At 38.9% G+C, this 19,622-nt stretch overlaps 2 protein-coding genes and 1 long non-coding RNA gene across 5 annotated transcripts in view; all 3 read left to right on the forward strand.

Annotated features, from left to right (window-relative positions):
• Positions 1-1,464, forward strand: part of LOC146480717 (uncharacterized) — a 34,179-nt gene extending 32,715 nt beyond the window's left edge. Inside the window, exons 23-24 of the mRNA XM_085109397.1 lie at positions 99-572; positions 782-1,464. Coding sequence (XP_084965523.1) covers positions 99-285 — 187 coding nt within the window. The 3' untranslated portion in view covers positions 286-572; positions 782-1,464. The remainder of the gene's footprint in view (positions 1-98; positions 573-781) is intronic.
• Positions 1,465-2,654: 1,190 nt separating this feature from the next.
• LOC146480718 (E3 ubiquitin-protein ligase TRIM45-like) lies at positions 2,655-14,712 on the forward strand. Of its 3 annotated transcripts, XM_085109357.1 has the most exons (4): positions 2,658-3,937; positions 11,196-11,388; positions 12,226-12,244; positions 12,524-14,712. In XM_085109357.1, exons 1-4 carry the CDS (start codon positions 3,777-3,779, stop codon positions 13,954-13,956), a joined length of 1,806 nt encoding a protein of 601 aa, XP_084965483.1. In that variant the 5' UTR covers positions 2,658-3,776; the 3' UTR covers positions 13,957-14,712. The 3 variants fall into 3 exon arrangements, with proteins under 3 accessions (XP_084965480.1, XP_084965483.1, XP_084965481.1); XM_085109354.1 differs by having other exon boundaries at positions 2,655-3,937; positions 12,226-14,712; XM_085109355.1 differs by lacking the exon at positions 2,658-3,937 and adding an exon at positions 7,115-7,223 and having other exon boundaries at positions 12,226-14,712.
• Positions 14,713-14,780: 68 nt separating this feature from the next.
• LOC146480719 (uncharacterized) lies at positions 14,781-19,102 on the forward strand. The gene is made up of 2 exons (XR_014864671.1): positions 14,781-16,766; positions 19,068-19,102. It is a non-coding gene; the product is annotated as an uncharacterized LOC146480719 (long non-coding RNA).
• Positions 19,103-19,622: the final 520 nt, after the last annotated feature.

Consider the following 19,622-nt stretch of genomic DNA (forward strand, 5'->3'; position numbering starts at 1 on the left):
GTTCTCGCCAGTACAGGACTGCAAAATGGACAGCACAGTGTTTATTCAAAGATGAAATCGCCATTGAACAATTCGTAATGGTGCAGTATTATTTTTAGATTCCAGCTGGTGATGGAGTGTTGGAATGAGAATCCCAGTGAGCGACCGACATTTGATCAGGTGACGACATTGTTGGAGACGATGCTTATGAAGGACACCCCTTACTTTGACCCTGGATTGCTCGATGAGTCAAAGGCATACTACAATGTGATGCCGGAAGAGGAGATTGTCATGGAAACGACTTAGAAGAACCGTGAACCCATTTAAACCGTAATAATTGAAAAAAAGATCCAAACCATGTTTAGATTGAAGTTTACAGTGTTAAAAATGCATTATAACACATTTGAAATAGACCACGGTTTTTCCGTTTCTTAGTATATTAGTTATAAAGGGAAGTAATTTTTTAATTATAGAACTTTGCTACAGAAGATCCGTGTTTTTGCGGAATTTTGGCTGTTTCTTAGAGTGCTTGCCATTTGTCAGAACTGGCTGGCCAGAGCGGTCAGTTCGCAATGGACTTTACTGATCTGAAGGTTAATTTTTTCCTAGTCCTGTGCATACCATTTCCGGAGTCATCACTTTTCAAGATTTTGCACTTCCATCCCCTCAAAATGGCGCATTCGATTTACAGACTAGAAGTTATGGCCACCCAGTTCTGCAAAAAAAAAAAAAAAAAAAAAAATAGGCACTATTGGTCACCAGAACGCAAAACAAGGTACAAAAGGACTTTACTGATCTGAAGGTCAATTTTTTCCTAGTCCTTCGAATTTCTTCAAAACAGTGCATACCATTTCCGGAGTCATCACTTTTCAAGATTTTGCACTTCCATCCCCTCAAAATGGCGCATTCGATTTACAGACTAGAAGTTATGGCCACCCAGTTCTGCAAAAAAAAAAAAAATAAATAAATAGGCACTGTTGGTCACCAGAACGCAAAACAAGGTACAAAAGGAGCATCTAAAAAAATTATATCGTGTAGATAGAATAATGTAAAGACCAAAGACAGTTTCTGAAATAAGGCGTAAAAAGTTGACATAGTTTTTGTTAATATTTTACTTTAATAGTTTCCAGATCGTGTTATTTGCAGTTTCAAGGAGGCCAGGTGCATAAAAAATTATAATTATATTCCATAATGTTTGACGTTATAATTAATTGCATTACCAGTTGATTTGAAAGAACGCAAAGTACAAGTTAACTTGTTTACATACAGCAGATACCAAACATGACCATAGATACGAAAACAAGGATAAATTCAAAGAGAACAACTATAAAGATAGGATTAGCTGATTATGCTAACATTGAAGGCTTTTATTCGGTTAAGGGAAATGCCACTCTGCAGAATTTACTTTATTACTTATATATTTACAGAATTTGCAATTACCGTTATTTCAGCTGAGAGTAAAAAAATAAAAGGTTTGGAATCTGACATTGACTGTATGACTGTCTGCTATCGGCTTTTGTCGAACGATTTGGTCGGTAAAAGTACTAACCCCCTTATCAAAAGGTCCAGAAGAGAACTTTAGTCTTCTTATTGTTTTCGAAGCTATAACCGTGCGCAAAAGAGTACCCTGAAATTCATTGTATTGCAGCCCAATTTGGCGGGTTGCACCCATAGTTAATCTGTTTAGCTTGTAAAACCAAAACCTATCTGCTTTGGATCTCCAACCATAATTTCGACCGTTCTGCCTTTATGTATCTGTTCAAGTTTCCTGTATTAAAAATTGTGGTGGAGAACTGCATAGAGTCCTAAGGACACCATCTTGCTCCCTTGGCGCCGGCTTGTTTCAGGCCGGTACTCCTTGGAAAGCTAAGCTAAAGAGAAAGCGTATGGACCCCTATAGGAACAGTGTACTCAGTTTACCAACAAACAAATGCGTAAGCCAACGCGCGCGGCTTGCATTGGTCTCAGTTTTGTGGATTTTGTTTGGGTGAGCACCGGCAGGGCTGCAAGAACATTTTATTGTAACTTTTTTTCTTTTTTTGTTTTGCCATTTTTTAAGAAGAACTGGCGTCTACTCTGTCAGTCATGTCACTAGTAGACGCCATCTATACTCGCGTTAGCATTTGAAAAAACTTGAACTTGCGTTGACCTGCGTCTCTCTTATAGCCAGAGATTAATTAACAAACTGAACCTTGCGTTGATTAATACAAAGCTTGATCTTTCGCCTCACTAGCCTGAGTTATTAAATAAAGTTGAAGGTATTCGGCTCATTTTACAATTGACTGTATTTTTTGACGAAAAGTTTCAAAGTTGAGTCAACTGTAAAATCGTTCTCAAATAAATGGCTATAATTCGTCATAACTGAAACGGCGCCCGTGCAAAATGCGCACACAACTCCGATCGAACTTATGTATTTTACTAATAGCTTATTATATGGCCAAAGCAAACTGGCCTGGATGAAATTCCAGCAAAACTGTAGAAAGTTAAAACTTTAAACGCTGGCAAACACATTGTTGCGGATTATATCATAACTCGTGTTTGAGACGAAGCGTTAGCGAGCTCTTGGATGATTACCACGTTTCAGCTATGGAAATTATAGGCGCGGTCACTGCTCACCGCTGTACTGGACTGAATGTTAAAGAGGCGGAAGGAGAAGTCGACTGTGTGTCTGATTAAATTGGATTTCTTTGCCGTCAATAATGTTACATAGTTGTCGCTACTCGTCTTCGTTCTCGGAGTCGTATGCTTTTAAAAGTTTCATCGCGTCTGTTTATCCCATAGGGTTCAAGAGTCTTGCCCTTGGAAATTAAAAACGCTTCTCTAGCTTTCCGAATGCCGTCTCTGTTGGAGTTGTTGACTTCTAGGGGGATGAGTTCTAGATTGTTGATTCAATGGCAAGGAAGAGTGAAGTGATCTGAAACGGCGGTAGGTTAATCAACATGACGTTGTTCAAGGGCTTTTTCGATTGTGCGTCTGTATTCACCAAATCTGTCGCTGAGATACTGTTTAGTCTCTGCTGTGTATTGTACCTTGCATCTGGAGCACTGTATCAAGCGAGACTTGAAGATGAGCAAGTGATGTGATGTCGTATGGATCTGTGTTCGTTTGTAGAGAAAAAGGTGTGAAACGTGGTTCCCTCCATAATGAAGGGACACTTTTTGCACCTATTTCTGTTACAACGGAAAGCTCCCGGTGTCTTGGAGGGTGGTCTTCGGTGTTTAGCCCTGACTAGTGTGTCACTGAGGTTGTTGCATCGGCGATACGATATGAGAGGAGGAGAAGGGAATGCTGCTTTGTATCGCTGTGAAGAACGAAGAATGTTTAAATTGTTGAAAATTATTCGACGTATGTTAGGAAGGGCTGGATTAAATGTTACTACGAATGGAATCCTGTTAGACTCATTTTTCATAGATGTTTCAAGGGCTTTGCTGCGGGGAATTGACGAACATTCTCTACTTCTTCTTTAATAAAACGGGTGTATATCCTCTCTTGATTAAATGTGTCGTGAGTGCGTCGAAACGTGTGTTAAAGAACTCGTCCGTGGAACAAATTCTTCTAAGTCGTAAGGCCATGCTGAACGGAATTGATTGTTTGGTATGAGATGGGTAGCAGGATGATTTAAGGAGATACTGATGATTGTTTGTACGGCGATTGAAGGACAAAACCCAGACAGTCCGTTACCTGTCGGGTTGTATGCATGTTTTTCCCTCTTTTTAACTTCTTTATAAATCTTCCCTATTCTCATAAACTTTCCGTAAGGCGTATTAAGGCACATAACGTCCCTTTTAATATTTGTAATGACAATGGAAATTATTGTAACGTTGCCAGGGTTCCTTAGCAACTGTAAAGCGATCGCGGGCTCATTTCATTCTCGGAAAAGCTTTGATGATTTCCTGCTGGTTACGAATCAAAGTACAGCCGTTTCAACCCCTTGTGATTTTGTCCCTAAATTGTCAAGGTAGGTAGCTCTCTGTCCTTTATCGTACTTCGAAAGTTTGTCCGCTCAGTATGAAATCGTAATAGTACTGCAGACAATGACTGCAAAGAGCTGAAGACCATGTGGCCGCGCCGTATGAAAAGACTTTGCTCCCTTTTTCCATCTTCTTCTTTATCCGCGCACTCGGTGTACTGTGCGTACAATAGTAGTCTCTTGCGGCTCCCAGCGTTAGATTATGTTAAATTTCAGGGGTTTTTTTTATTTTGTGCTACTTGGTTTAGAATTTAAACGATCTCAGCGAAGGTTTCATTCTTTGCCTTTACAGAATATAAATGTGGGAACTTCTCGAGATATGAATGATGAAATGACTGACAATAATTATGCATCGTTCTTTTTATCCATCGTTACGCTAATTTGATCTTGTGTGTTCAGTCGTTTTATGGAATATTCATAGAATGCTAAACAATGGCCACAATATCCACTCTTTGTTGAATATAGATGATCCGTATAAAAATAAATACGGTTGTAAGGTAATAAAAAAAAATGATAAAAAAAATAAATGTTCTTCGTCACGTTGTCTGTTTGTTAAATTATCTGCGGAGTAGGTCAAGTAAATTGGGCCAAACCGGTGTGCCGTATCCAGTGTTAGTGATGTTTTGGGGCTAGAATACACCCCTAAATAGGCCTGATCCAGAAACCGCTCCACTCGTATGCCGATACTAATTGACAAATCAATTCGATCAAAAAAATCAGTTTCTATCGTTAGTTTGAGCGTTGGTGCGGCATTGTCTGCCGTATTGTGCGTTACAAGAGCGGCGGTTGATTCATACGCCCCTCCTCTAATGTGCCGAACGTGCTGCATAAATTTCTCATCGTTTGTGATTGGTTCAAATGCCTATCGTATGACTGAGTTTTAACCGTGAAATAAGGCCAAACATCGTATTTCATTCAAAGGGAATTCCTTTGACATAAATAATTTACCTGTTGTTTTTATCATTACACAGGATTTAGAATTTCCAGGTTAAGTTATTGCACAAAGGCATGGAAAATCGCCGATAAACTTTTTTTCTTTTTGTATTGTAATTTAACAATGGCTAAACCCGATCTGTCACGTGTTGTACAGAATTCTTGACTCGTGTTTTACTTCCGTTCTTCAACGTTTGGTGAACTTTTGATTGCTGCGGCTGCTCTGTCCACTTACAATGGTACGAACACAGACGAATCTACGCGCACGTTTGATACCTGCAAGTATTAATGCTCAATATCGAATAAGGGGCGGGGAGCAAAGTAATAAGTGCTGTTGAAGCAAAGTACAGTGGGAAAAGTTTTCAATAGAAGAAGCGACGTTGCCCTAACGTAATTGACCAAGATTATGCAAAACAGCTAGAATATGAATGACCCATTCTAGATTATGATTCCCAAGATCACAACCGCATGCCATTGGGTGACTCTTGTAGACCTTATGGAGAAGTTACCCCTCCATCTGACGCCCACAGGCTGAGTGCAGATTAGGCATGATTGGCCTAGTTTTGGCTAGGATGAATTAACCCTCGTTGTGCATTCTAAGTGCACTGAACTTGGGTGAATTAGGTTCCACTGGAAGTGAGAAATGTGTACATTGTGGTTGACATGCTCTGTTTGTTACTTGTCACGGACACTTCTTTACAGGAAACGGTAAGCCTTATTTTACGATTATTTAATAATCGTAAAAAACATTGTTTTCTATCAATACCAGAAAAGTGAGTGATTTGGATATTTGAAGACAATTGGCCGTGATGAACTTCACTTGCCTCCCTGGACTTCTTCAGTTCTATTTGAGTTGCAGCAACGTTAACTACATTTAATTCAATAGTACTTGTAATAGAGCTGAGTGGACTTTGTGATCACACAAATAATTAACATCAATTCATTGTTTACAAAAAGGGTTTTATTAAATAATATGGGAAACCTTTTGAGGAACGAAAGGCAACAGTTTCTGCTGTGTGAGACAATAAAAGCATCGAATTCTGCGCTGTTTTGACCCGTGTGATGGTACTTACTGTGCAATTAGTCAGGCATAACGTGTACACTGTCTTGTTAATGCTCAAATCATGGCACGTTTGCCAGAGAAGAATTCAAACCAACAACCAAAAAAAAAAAGAAAAAAACCCGAATGTACACTAAGTTTGTTTTCAGAGGAAAAAATGTAACATGACGTTGGAAATATTTCCCTCGCTCTGTTCTGTGAACATTTTATATTTCGGTATACTCTATACATCTTCAGACTCAAACTGACATTAAAAGAGCGTGGATGTTAAAAACCATAGGCAGTACCAAGCAGACAATGTTGAAAAGATAGACTTAAACCCATTTAAGCCATGTTATATGTGAGGATAAGCAGCGATCAAGAATTTCACCGTAAAACACCGTAGTTTTGCTTCGCAACGATGACTTTTAGCGCTGCAATGCTTACAGGAAGTTTGATGCGGTGTAATAAGGAGAACCGGACGATTTTAATCATCTTCAAAAAGTTGCAACCTGCCAGCATTGATAGGAGTACCTTCCGTGATCTTGGGTGTAGTTTCCTAATTTTTCCTTTAAAGAAGCAACAAAAGTAATTAGTAGAAAACAAGTTCTATTCCAATCCACACACAAAAAAAAATCCTTTTAGCGCAGAACAACTCGCCTAAAACTGTACTGTGCGACTATCAAATTTATCGCTTAAGGGGAAAATATAGCTGAATTCCAAGTTCATGGGTCTTGAACCTTCTTATCATTTTTCTTCTTTTAAGAAATGTTAAAAAAAAAATTTAAAATATTTCACTCAATCCAAAAATTAATCATCGATTTGTACAGCGCAGTGTTATAAACATCCCAGATTTTTTAGAAGTTTCTAAAGTGTTTACAAAGCAGAAGAAGGGATTTGGAGAAGTAGTTTTTAGGGAAATTGAGAAAGGGAAGATTTCACGGTAATTGAAGAACGACAGTTAGTCCGCTACCAGCCTGATGTGCCCCACCATGTGAGCGGATTATCGGGTTGGGTTCGTATGTCTCCCCCCCCCCCCCCCCCCGCCTACCTCTTTAACGTCTTCCTAAAATCTTCTCTATTTCATAAACTTTGAGGTATAAGGCGTATTTACGCATACAACGCCCTCCTTAATATTTTGAATGATAATGAAGATGAATGCAACATTGCCAGAGTTCCTTAGCAACTATAAGTCGATCGCGGGCTCTTGATATTCTCGAAAAATCTTTGATGATTTTCTTCCGCTTACGAATCAAGGTACAGCAGTTTTAACCCTTCTGATCGTGTTCTTAAATTGCCAAGGTAGGTCGCTCTCTTTCCTCTATTAGATTTCTAAAGAAACACAAATCGTAATAGCACTACAGAGAATGACTGCAAAACGCTGAAGATCGTGTGGCCGGGCGATGAAAAGCTCATCTTAAGTTGTTCTTCATCATCTGCGTGCTCGGGGTACCGTGCTTTCAATCATATAGCCCTATTCACACCAGCAAAACATATTTAATTAAACCAGGTTTAACAAAATGAAAACTGGTAACAAAAAGCTGAACCATTTGGATTTGGCATAGGATTCAAGTAAACTTTAACTTATGCTTTCATTTGTGCTAAATCTGTAGTCGACAAAAGTTCGAAAGCAGCTTTTATGAATGAAACAATTTTAAACTGTGTTTAACTAAAGAGCTTGGAGTGAATGGGTTTATAGACTCTTGTGCGTCTTAGCGTTAAATTATGTTAAACTTTAGGTTAAATAGTCCTTGCAACTTGGCGTAGAAATTAAACGATCTCGGCAAACCTTTCATTCTTTGGCTTCACAAAATGTAAATGTGGGAACTTCTCGAGAATGACTGACAACAATTGTGCGTCGTTCTTTATATCTATTGTTACGTTAATTCATTCTTGTTTGTTCAGTCGTCTTAAGGAATATTCATAGAATGAACAGTGGCCACAATATCCAGTCTTTGTTGGAGACGGATAATCCATCGGGAAATAAATTAGGTTGCAAGGTTATAAATGTTCTTCCTCACGTTATCTGTTTGATAAATTATTTGTGGAGAAAGTCAAGGAAATTGGGCCAAACAGGTGTACCGTTTCCATTGTTGGTGATGTTTTTGGGGCAAGAATACACGCCTAGATAGGCTTGATCCAGAAACACTCCACTCGTGTGCCCAACCCAATTGTGGAATTAAGTCCGGGAAAAAGAGCAGCGTCTGATTCAGTTTGTTACGGCAGTTGTTAAACAGTTGGCGTAGGAAACATTGAAATGTAGGACAGGTTCTGCCGTATTATGCGACACAAGAGCGGCGTTTAATTAATACGCCGCTCCTCAAATGTGCCAACGTATTGCACAAATTACTCATTGTTTTACGTCGCTTGTGAATAGGACAAATCCCTATAGTACGACTGAGTACGTATGACGCTTAAACCGTGAAGTAAGACCACACATAACCATCACTTGATCCTTGTGAATCTGGGGTGATCTACATAAAATTTAACGTCGGGCGTAACTGCTAACGCCAGACCTTCATCTCAGTCACATTCAGTATTTTAACGTCTGACTATAGCATTTACGCCCACCCTTAAGTTTTATGCAACTTGTCCCTGGTCTTTTGGTTTAAGTTTCGCAAGACTTTAGGCTCCATTTATAGGAAATTGATATGACAAATATTTTTTACGTGCTGTCTTCATCCTGGCAGAGGATTTAAGAATGTATTGGTAAAGTTATTGGAACAAGGCATGGAAAATCGCCGATAACGCTTTTCTCTTATTGTATTGTTATTTAGCTAAACCCGACCTAAAGCATGTTTGTACAGAATTCCTGTTTCGTATTTTACTTTCTTTCCTTAACGTTTGGTGAGCAGTTGATTTATGCGGCTGGCGCCGATCTACTCTAGACATGGTTTCAGTACACCTCTCCCCCCTTAAAATGATGATCAACAAGACAAATCTATGCGTGTGATATCTGCAAGTTGTTAATGTCCAACATTGAATAAGGGGCGGGAGATTACACAGATGCTTGAAGCAAAGTAAAGTGGGAAAACTTTTCTCTGCGTTTTGAATCCACTCAAAATTCAAATTAATTTTAATTTAGATTTAAAACAGACTTGATTGACATCTACAAAAATTCATCTTGAAATGAAAGAAGTAAAAATCATTGGGGCGCACATGAATGAAAGAAACTGTAATGGCCCCCTTAAATTGCACTGTTTTCCTCAATTGTGAACTTGCTCGCTTTGGGATTCACAGCTAACCTGCTGCAGTGTTTTTCTTTTATTTAGGTTACTTAAAAACCACTTAGTATACCAAAACGGTCACAAATGCTGTAATATGAAAGGCACTTAAATTCCGACAGAATGGTTGCCAAAATGGTGAGAGTTAAAGGTCGGTGAGAAATCTGGTTCTTGATTATAACAAAGTGAACTTTCTTCTGTAGAAGAAAACCTGGTGAGGGGGGGGGGGGGGGGGGAGGGGGGAAGCTCGCCATGATTGAATTAAGTGCAACTAACGTGTATCTTACCTAGGAAATGAAAGTATACAAGCTTAGGAAAAATTGGGGAACCAATCGCGAACCAGTTCTTGGAGGCTTAAGCCAATACCATTCCAAGACAGGAATATCTTGAGTCAGATGAGTTTGTTTACTTGAAATCACATGAAAAACTCATGAATGATGCAAGTACAGAAAAAAAAAACTTGAAAGGAAAATAAATGGTAAAATATAGACAAAACTCTACGTTCACTTTTGACTTCCAATGCGCAAACCACTCCCTTGTACACAACACTATGCCTTTTATCTCTTTTCTTTGTTATTTTTTACTCGAATCACACGATTCCGACGACCCACCGAAAGTAGCGATAAGAATTCTTAGCAAACGTCGCAAGGAATTGAATAACTAACTCCATGAGCTTCGCAGTATTATCTAAGAGCCCACCTCAAGACGAAAACTGTACGCAGCTTTTGTAATTACTACTTTATACTACACACTACGAAAACATTTGTAATAACCTTTTCTTAAAAAAAAAAAAAAAATTCTGCGATGTTTTCACTTCTTCACTTCTAGTTCCCGACAATCTTTTCATGTCTGGTACACAATTTTTTTTAACTCAAAAATAGCGAGAATAGAGCGAGGGAAACATTACCTATGTCACGTTACATTTTTCTTTGAAAATGCTCTCACTGGCAAAATGTTCAAGATCTGAACATTAACGGGACAGTGTACGCTTATACTTGAGTAATTGGACAGTAATACCATCACACGTGTTGCAACAGCGCAGATTTGGATGGCTTTATTGTCACACGACAGAAAGGGTTGCCTTTCATTCTTCAAAATATTTTCTCCCATTATTTGCTAAAACCTTTTCCATAATGAATGAATCGTTTTTGGTTATTTTTATGATCACAGAGCCACTCAGTCCTATTGCAAATATTATTTTTAATTACATGCAGTTTACGTTGCTGCAACTCAAATAGAACTGAAGAATTCCAGTGATGTAAGTGAAGTCCATCACAGCCAGTTGCCTTCAAATATCCAGATAGCTCACGTTTCTGGTATTGATAGAAAACAATTAATAATCGTTTCGTACAAAGACGTGTTTGTGACAAGTGACATAAAAAATGCATTTAAACTGCAATGCGCACATTTCTCAGTTCCAGCAGAATCTGATTCACCCGAATTCAGTCCATCTAAATGCAAAACGAGGGTAAATTCAAGCTTACCCAAACTAGGGCTATTATGCCTAATTTACGCGCAGCCTGTAAGCGTCAGATCCCGTGGGTGGACGGGGTACTCCCTCAGAAGGTATATAAGAATATGTCGCCCAACGCGGTTGAAATCTTGGAAATCCTGATCTAGAACTCTGTGAAAACTACCTTCAAGGCCACTCTAGCAGGTAATTAATGATAGCCTTCCGAATAAACAAATGAAGGTTAATGTCGGCGATTGTGAGCTCTTGTAACTTGCTTATAATCTGTACTATGTACTCACAAGCTGAGGCTGTGCATTCATGCACTATTATTCCTCAGAACGGTTTCTTTGATTGACATGATCCACCGAAGTGAAAAAACAATTCTGTTTAGTTGATTGGGGGGACAAGTTCCTTCCATTTAAGTGAGCGTTAACTCATAAGGCCAGTCGTAGAGACCATAGTTTTCTTCCAGCAATTAGACTGTTTGGACAAAAATGTTCAGTTTACACAAGTTGAGACTTGACTTTAACTTCGAACTATTTTGTTGTTAAGTTCACCAATGTCAAGGTTTAAATTGTTTTGTTTTCATTTTTGAAGACTTACAATGGCCTCTGCTGTGCCTGAAAAGGTCAACGAGCACTTGGACTGTGCTCTGTGTATGGACCAGTTTAAGGAACCAAAAGTTCTACCATGCCTTCACACCTACTGCAAAGGATGCCTGGAAAAGCTGGTGAAGATAAAGGGGCCTGGTCATGTTATAAGCTGCCCTCAGTGTCGACAGGAGACAAAAGTAAGTTGAACATAAAAAAAGGTTTTTACAGAAGAGTAATACTAGTGACAAGAACATAGAATGTAAGATAACCTCTACCGCAGTCTTGAAGATTTGGACACCATACAACTTTGCTCAATTTGGCCAGTGCCTGACCTTGGGGGCTCCTCAGCAGGCAGCAGTTATTTGAATCAAGCTTTTAATGATCCAAAATTCTTGTCATTCTTTATTATTCGAGTAAATCCCCTTACGCGTTTTAGGAAATAAAGGCAATAATGTTATTCCTTTTTTAGTAAATGAAGGAAATAACATTTTTATTCCTTTGGCCAAGCCTTGTTTCCATGTGCATTAGCCACTGTCGTTTAAAACCGGCCATCTGCTAGCAGTTCAGAGGCCTATTACCCTACCATGATTGCCTAATTTTAAATTGTTGGCAAAGTCCTTTAGTCTCCAGCTTATTTGGATTTAAAATCGAATATCCATGCTCAGGAAAGAAAAACGCGTTCACCCTACTTTTATCTACTATGTAGGCGAATGTGCGAAAAAAAAGGAAAAGGTAAATGGAAGGGTTAACTAACCTGGAAACCTTTGTGGTGTGCGGGCAAAGGCTTTCTTGTTTCCTTAATTTAGTGTGACGCCATAGATGGTGGTGCGAGAAGGTTGGGGGGGGGGGGGGGGTAGTGGTTAACGCGTCTGATGTTTGATGAAGACTGGAGAACTGACCTGATACCGACCAACTACTGTCACACACTATAATGTCACTCAGTCATGCCTGAGCTGTGATACATCAAGACTACTGTTTGCCTGATTACCTTGCACTTTAACTAATAACTGTCTTTTGCACTTTTGTTTTGTTAGATTGCTGATGGAAATGTTGGTAAGCTGCAAACAAATTTCTGGGTAAACAATTTCATGACCTTATTCAGCATGCAAGAGAACAAGTTATCTGAGAGGTCCTTGGTTTGTGAACACTGCAATAGTGGTGATTTCGCAGTGTCACGTTGCGCCGACTGCAGTGTTTTCATGTGCGAGTTTTGTGTAACAGCACATAAAAGGATCAATGCTTTTGTAGGCCACAAAATGTTATCCCTTGCTGAAGTTCAGAAGCTTGGTTCGAAGGCCCTTGTTAAGCCATCCTTTTGTTTAAAACACACAGGTGAAACCTTAAAACTGTTTTGCGAAACCTGCCAGAAAACAATCTGCAGAGATTGTACCATTGTTGATCACCGTGAACATACGTACATCTTTGTAACAGATGTTGCCGAAAAAGAAAGAAATTCTGTTGAAGCCATTCTTGAAGACACCAAAGCTAAAGACGGTGCTGTTGAAGAAGGTTTGATTGCCGTGCAAACAATGGAAAGTCGTGTTAAAGTTAAAACTAATGAAGTAAGCAAACAAGTGGATGTCTTTTTTGAGGAACAAGTTCAAGCGTTGAAGTATTTGCATTCAAACCTGAAGCATGAATTAAAAACGCTAGAACAAGCAAAGCTTGAGAAGCTTGGAAAACAAAGGGAAATGCTCAACCTATCACTGGTTCAGCTGCGAAATAGTGTGGAGTTTGCTGAGCGAGCGTTAGAGGATGGAGATAACATAGCACTTTTGTCAATGAAGCAAGATCTTATTCAACGGCTTACCCAGCTCAACTCATCCCAGTACCAGTGCAAACCTTGCCTTACCGAGTCTCTCAAATTACAAGTGCATCAAACCATTTCGAAAATTGGCAAAATTGCAACCTTGAGTACTCAGCCCACCGACCCGAAAAAGTGCACCGTTAGCATGGTAGGAGGAGAGGAGGGAGTGATGTATCAGACCTTTGTTAGACAGCCTGTTGACTTTGTTCTTTTAACCAAAGATGCAAAGGGAAATAATGAAACAACAGGTGGCCTTCAGGTCAATGTACGAGTTTTGTGCAACTACCAGGGCCGTGAGTACAAAGAGAAACATCAAAATGTTGTGTTACATGCAGATGACAATGGCGATGGGTCATACAGCTTTTCCTTCTGTGCAGAGGCTGAGGGGCAAGTCACAATGACGGTGATGTTAGGAGATCAAGATGTTTGTGGGAGTCCCTTCCGATGGGAAGTGAATCCAGTCCTACATATAGAGAGTGGAAATTTGAAATCGCAATTGGCGATGGTATCAATCCTTCCAAAATGTGAACGAAGTGTCTCTGTTTTCACGAAAGGGAAGCACTGTTGGAAAGTAAAGTTGCTATCTTTGAATGCACACAGAGGCAGTGAACAGGAAATTGCCATTGGTGTAAGTAAGAAAAATCCGCCTGATGGTCACCACTATTCTATCTACAGCAGTGTAAGTCGGAAATGGTCCTGGCATTATGAAGCAACTAACCAGCGTTCTTGGCGATCTGACCATAAGCAGACGTCTATCACTTCGGTCCAAGATAATGATGCATTTGCAGTTTTCCTTAACTTTGAAACGAATAAGCTCATTATCTACAATGTTCGAAGTAGACAAGCTGAAACATTTACACATGTTGCAGGAGGGTCTATGGTTGCAATTATTTCACCTCACCACCCTATTGAAGGAGTATCTAGTTTTCTAGGACCCTATTTTTCCTTAATTCAGTGATGATCGGTACAAGGCTACTCTTCCGTTTCAGTCACTTGCTTTGTGGTATTTTGTAGGTGTTCATCTTTGACTTTTGTCATTTCTCGGGAATCTTAGTTGTTTGCCACCTTTCTCAATCTCAGTGAATGACTACTGACAATTCGAAATGCTTTGAACTAAAGATAATGCTTTTTTATGCTACATGTGGTTAGTTCTCCGACATATGGGGCATGTTGTTAATTGTTACTCAAGTTCTTGCGTGCAGTACTACAGTGGGAATTAATCAGTATGTATATATGGATGCGATATACCATCCGTAAAGACAGTATTTTCCTGTTTCAGTCGCCTCTGTGCACCTTGTGGAAGCGGAGATGTTTTTTTTTTTTTTGGCATTTGGTGTGACGCCAGAAATTCACACCCGCCGGTGGGTGCTAAAAATAACCCAATTTCATGAACTTTGCTTGCAAACAAATTATTCATCAGTAGATGGCGCATCATAGACACTTTTGTAGGGAAATTTACCCTTAAACAAAGAGTATTTTACTGTTTTAATCGTCTCTGAACGCCTAATAGAACCGGAGATATCACATTTAATGTCTCCCGTGAGGTCACAAATTCACGCCTTGTTTACAATTCCAGCGGGGTCAGCCTAGGACATGTACCCTTCTTTAGTGAGCTTTGCGTAATGCGTTTCTTGCTGTTTCGGTCGGTCAGTTGGAATCCAGTGAACAAAAATTTGTGCAAGTACTGATCAATTTGAGCGGGAAGAAAGCCTGGTTTTTCTTTCCTTTTTTTCCTTTTTTTTTTGGGGGGGGGGGGGTGGGGGGGAGAGAGGAAACCTTGTTCCCCTGTGTAGCAGTTAACATTGTAATAAGTTGTTGTTGGTAAGCAGTTTATTGTATATGCACTAAAAATGGAGAAATGAAAGTCAAAAGGACTGATCAAACAACGTGAAAAGGCTTGATTGGCGATATTTCGACTGACCAATACCAGTCTTCATCAGCTTTATTAGGACAACTCACGAATTCGCAGAATATTTAGGTTGTAAAATAATAACCAGAAGTACATATAAAATGACGTAGTATGGTGTGGCTAGATAAGTAAACAGTTTGTTTTTTAATGCCTAGAGGCTCAAGGGTTTTTACTTTTTGAATGATGTGCGCTTCGCCCGCTTTCCTGAAAGAATCGCGTTTATTACTAAGTTTTTCAATTGGAAGAACCATACTACGTCAAGCCTTTCAACTTTGTTTGATCAGTCCTTGCTAAAGTCCTTTTGACGTTTATTTCTATTTTTATCGATTTTGACTGATCACAATCCTGTTTGATCCAGCGTTGAGCAAGATTGATTGTTCACGGTTTTTGCAGTGGTAATTAAACCTTATTGTACATCACTAAAAACGTGTCAGGTTATTATGTTCCTAGGATAAGCAGACTTATATAAATGCTATTAAAAAAGGAATTGTATAGTTCCGCTTTTAGGCTTGGCTAAATATATGTATTAGGTTATACGTTATTTAGAAAAACGAACTGTAGAATTTAAAGAAATTAGTACGACCCTGAGGTTTCCTCTTTTTTAGAGAAAGTTAGACCTTATGCCTGAAAGGTATGTGTACCGTAAATAAGTGATTTTTGTTCTTCAATTTTGAATGATTTTCGTCGAGTGTGATTTTTTTCTAAAACCTTTGGACTATAATTATTCTCTTTGTTTGCTTGTAGTCAAATTACACAGGAGTTTTGTTCAGTTGTAGGTTCTGCCTCTGGACATGATGCAAAGAAAATAACATTTTTGTGGAGAAAATTAATCAGAATGATTATCTTTGTAATACAGTTTTTATAGTCATTACCCTGTTTGCATTTACTCAAGTTGCTTCTAACAGATTTACTAAATTCATAGTCACAGTTATAGTGCGACTTCTATTACCAGGGTCACTTTAAACTGGCCAATCAGATCACAGTAGGATACAAACAGTCAATAATTCTAAACTTTTGGGTTTTAACTGTTGTTTTGCATCTATTCGTGATTGGTTCAGTCGGCTTTGGTTGAAATTCATTGTTCTTGTCCTGCAATCTGATTGGCCAGTTTTGTTTAAGTGACCCCGGTAACAGTAGCCGCACTGTAAGGGGTGGAGGAAAATTCGTAGAGTTGCTACGAGCTTCTCTTAGTTTCAGGTGTGCCAATAAGGCTAAGAAAATGTTTGGAACGTTTTCAATGTTTTCGTCAAACATCCCCTCTGCTTCAATTTGTAATGCTTCAGAGTTTTCGTCTTTAGCTTTAAGAAGGGTAGATTGTTTACAGCCCTTTGTTTTCTTTGTGGGCACTGAGCTCGGGATAGAGGGCGGAATCTGGGAGTGCCAAACTTTTAAATAAAGGAGTGGAGACTACTTACACTATCCCCCATCCCTGAGTATTTTTTAACACTGTAATCACAAGAGTGATTTTACAATTCTTAAACACTTAACTTACTTAACTTAGCTATGTTGACTCATGTTAAGTGATAAATGTATGAAACCACCCACGAAACTTTATGGCTGTGAGTTAGTTGTGTTGCGAAGTCAGTGATCGTAGAGCATACTAAACGCCCATTCTCTAGTTAATTCACCGTTCTAGCCATTAATTGGGCAAACCAAAGTAAACTCCGAGAGAAGCAACTCTCAAATTAACGTTAAAAGGTCAATGAAATGTAATACACATTAAATGTAATAGACATTGTTAAGACCACGATGCTGATATGAACTTTTTGTTATATCAATGTATTATCAATGGTATTTTGTATTAGTGAACATTTGTTCGTGGAAGTGGGGGTATATATCCACAGACACTGATGTGTATAGTTGTTTCAGTATTTACTTCATTGAAAAAACGTTTTCAGGTAAAAAGGTTAAACTATGAACGATGAGACAAAGCGGCTTTTTCGAAAGCGTTTGACTTATAAACTTATTCGCATTCGTATTATTAGAAAATAGAAGCATGAGCGGTTTTTAGGCTTACATTTTTCTCGAGGAGAAATGAAAAAAACAAAACAAAACAAAAAAAAAACAACGAAATGGGTGCATGCTAGTTATGCCACCCCATAATTCCATCAAGTCGCATCGTTCAGGATTCACCCTTGCACCCTGGCATGTGACAACCTTTTTTTAATCGAGTATATACCAAAACCAATGGATAGGCAAACACTATTGGTCATTTTTTCTCTTAAATTGGCAAAACACTCGTTCGCAAAATTTGGGACAGCGTCGAGAGATGAACAGCAAATTAATACCACGCGAAGTCTGACCAGCCAATAAGACAGTAAGAGGAACGCACGAAAAAAACTATCCTCTGTTTTCGTATATACTTCAGTCACTAAACAAACACGAAGGCACAAAATACGTAATAGAACTGATGGTCTACATCTTTTTTGGTAAACAAAATCGCGTTTAGTTACGAACATTGCAAAGCTGAATAACTGTGTTTGTATATTACACACTAATGGTTTCTGTTTCACTAGGCTGGCTGAAAGTAGCCGCTAAACTGTGATTAGAATAAAGTTTTAGCCAAACTGTTTGTTGTGTGTGAGTTGGGGCAGGGAGCGGTTTAGGGTGACCAAAAGCGGGAAGTATACCACCACAAGCTTCTCGTTAGATTCAGTTGAGTTCGACACGACAGAAGTTTGACGTTTTAATCGGTTTGAACTTGTACTGCAATTTCTACTGGTTTTGTGGCATTACTCGCGACAGAACACCGATTCCAATGTCGGAGGTCGCACAATATTAAAAATGAACTGAGAAAGACCAGTGTCTTGAGTCTGTACTTCTGCCAGGCTGCAGTCTGCATTTGTCGCACATCGGTGCGGCACCGATTCAAAAGACGAATTTCTGCATGTCGAACTAAATGCAGACATCATAGTTATGTATGAGCATTGATTTTCGTCCCAAAGTATTCAATATGTTATCTTATCGACTTCTAAATCAACAGTCGAACTTTTGGTGAACTCAATTAAATCATTATATTCGACACGGAAGAACTAGTGCGACTTTTGTGGAGCTGGACCTTGAATAAAACGTATTTATACACCGGCAAGAAAAGTCTTCAAGAAAATTTCATATCGATATGTTGTCAGTTCCGTTTAGTTATTCTGAAGAGAAACTAAGTAATATCGATGCCACTGTCTCCTTCATTTCTTATGCTGACTTTTATGTTCGCTATGTTGGTACCCTAAATGGGGACTCCAACATGGGTGACGCATTCTAGTTCTTGTAAGTTTCTGAAAATTATTTTCTTGATAACTTTGTTCTGAAGAATATCATAGAGACAGAAGTTGATCTGGTCGTTTCATTCACGTATTAAGCACACTGATTTTTTTCATATTTATAAAAAAGAGGAGTAAATTTGAATCAAAAGCGAGTGAGTGGAATGAAAGCTTTAGGTCATTGTCTGAAAAATCTGCCTGGGAAAGCATCCGCTTACTGTTGGTTGTTTTTGCCTTGATTTTCTCAATTCTGAATCCGTCAAGCCTGTGTAATAAATTGGTCAGGATGAGGAACGATGGAGATGCATTTAAACCGAATAACCAAGACTTTTTTACATCCGGCGGCCATGAAGAACGTTGTTGAAGAAAAATCAATGTTCGGGGCCCAGGAAATGTCTGCACTCTAGCTGAAGGTACGCCCCCATTAAAATTAAGCTTAACAATATGTCTATACCAACCGTCAACTTAAGTGTAATTTTTCCTGCTAGATTTTGGTCCATGTATATGAGCTTATATGTTTCAGTTCAAAGTTGTTTTGAACCTCCCTAATATTTCTCAAAACGTTAGTGAAAATATGCTTGAAAATCCTTGACAAAAGAAAAGAAGTTGCTGGTTCTCGCCTTTTTTTTTGAGAACTTGTTTGCTCTCGTGTCTTGAGAGTTGGGCTTCTCGAATTTTTTATGCAGTTTCAGTAACATTCCTGCACTTTCATTTTCACAAGCCTGAAAGAGTAACATCTCTGTATATCTGTAATAAAACTCAACATCGATATTTTTAGACTTTTATTACTCATATAAAGGAATGCCCATGTCTACAAACATCATTCTCCTGGCAATAAACTTAGTTTATATGTATAAGGATATTTAGTAAATAAACCCTTTAAGGCGGGCTGGTACGGTATAGTTGTTTCAGTATTTACTTCATTGAAAAAACGTTGTCAGGTAAAAAGGTTAAACTATGAACGATAAGACCCAGCGGCTTTTTCGAAAGCATTTGACTTATAAACTTATTCGCATTCAAATAGGAATTCTGAAGAGAAACTAAGTAATATCGATGCAACTGTCTCCTTTATTTCTTGTGCTGACTTTTATGTTCGCCATGTTGGTACCCTAAATGGGGACTCCAACATGGATCACTCATGTCCAATATACACAAACGGATACGCATCGTCAAAATATCCTCACCAATCGTACCATCGGTAAAAGATTACGATTTGTCAAAGACGCCTCACGATTCGTACCATTGGAACGAATGGTAAGCTCCTCATTCGATCGGAATTCCATTGGTGAAATGCATCTCATTAACACTTGTAAGCCGTGCGAAAACGAATGGTCGATTGGTACCATTGGTACCATTGGTACAAATGGAAAACTAGTCAGTCGATTGGTTACCATTCGTACCATTGGAACGAATGGTAAGCACCTCAGTCGATCGGTATACCATTTGTAAACTGCATCT

Source organism: Pavona decussata, unplaced genomic scaffold, assembly GCF_977016875.1.
Source record: "Pavona decussata unplaced genomic scaffold, jaPavDecu1.1 SCAFFOLD_53, whole genome shotgun sequence".
In the NCBI taxonomy this organism is placed as follows: Eukaryota; Metazoa; Cnidaria; class Anthozoa; order Scleractinia; family Agariciidae; genus Pavona; species Pavona decussata.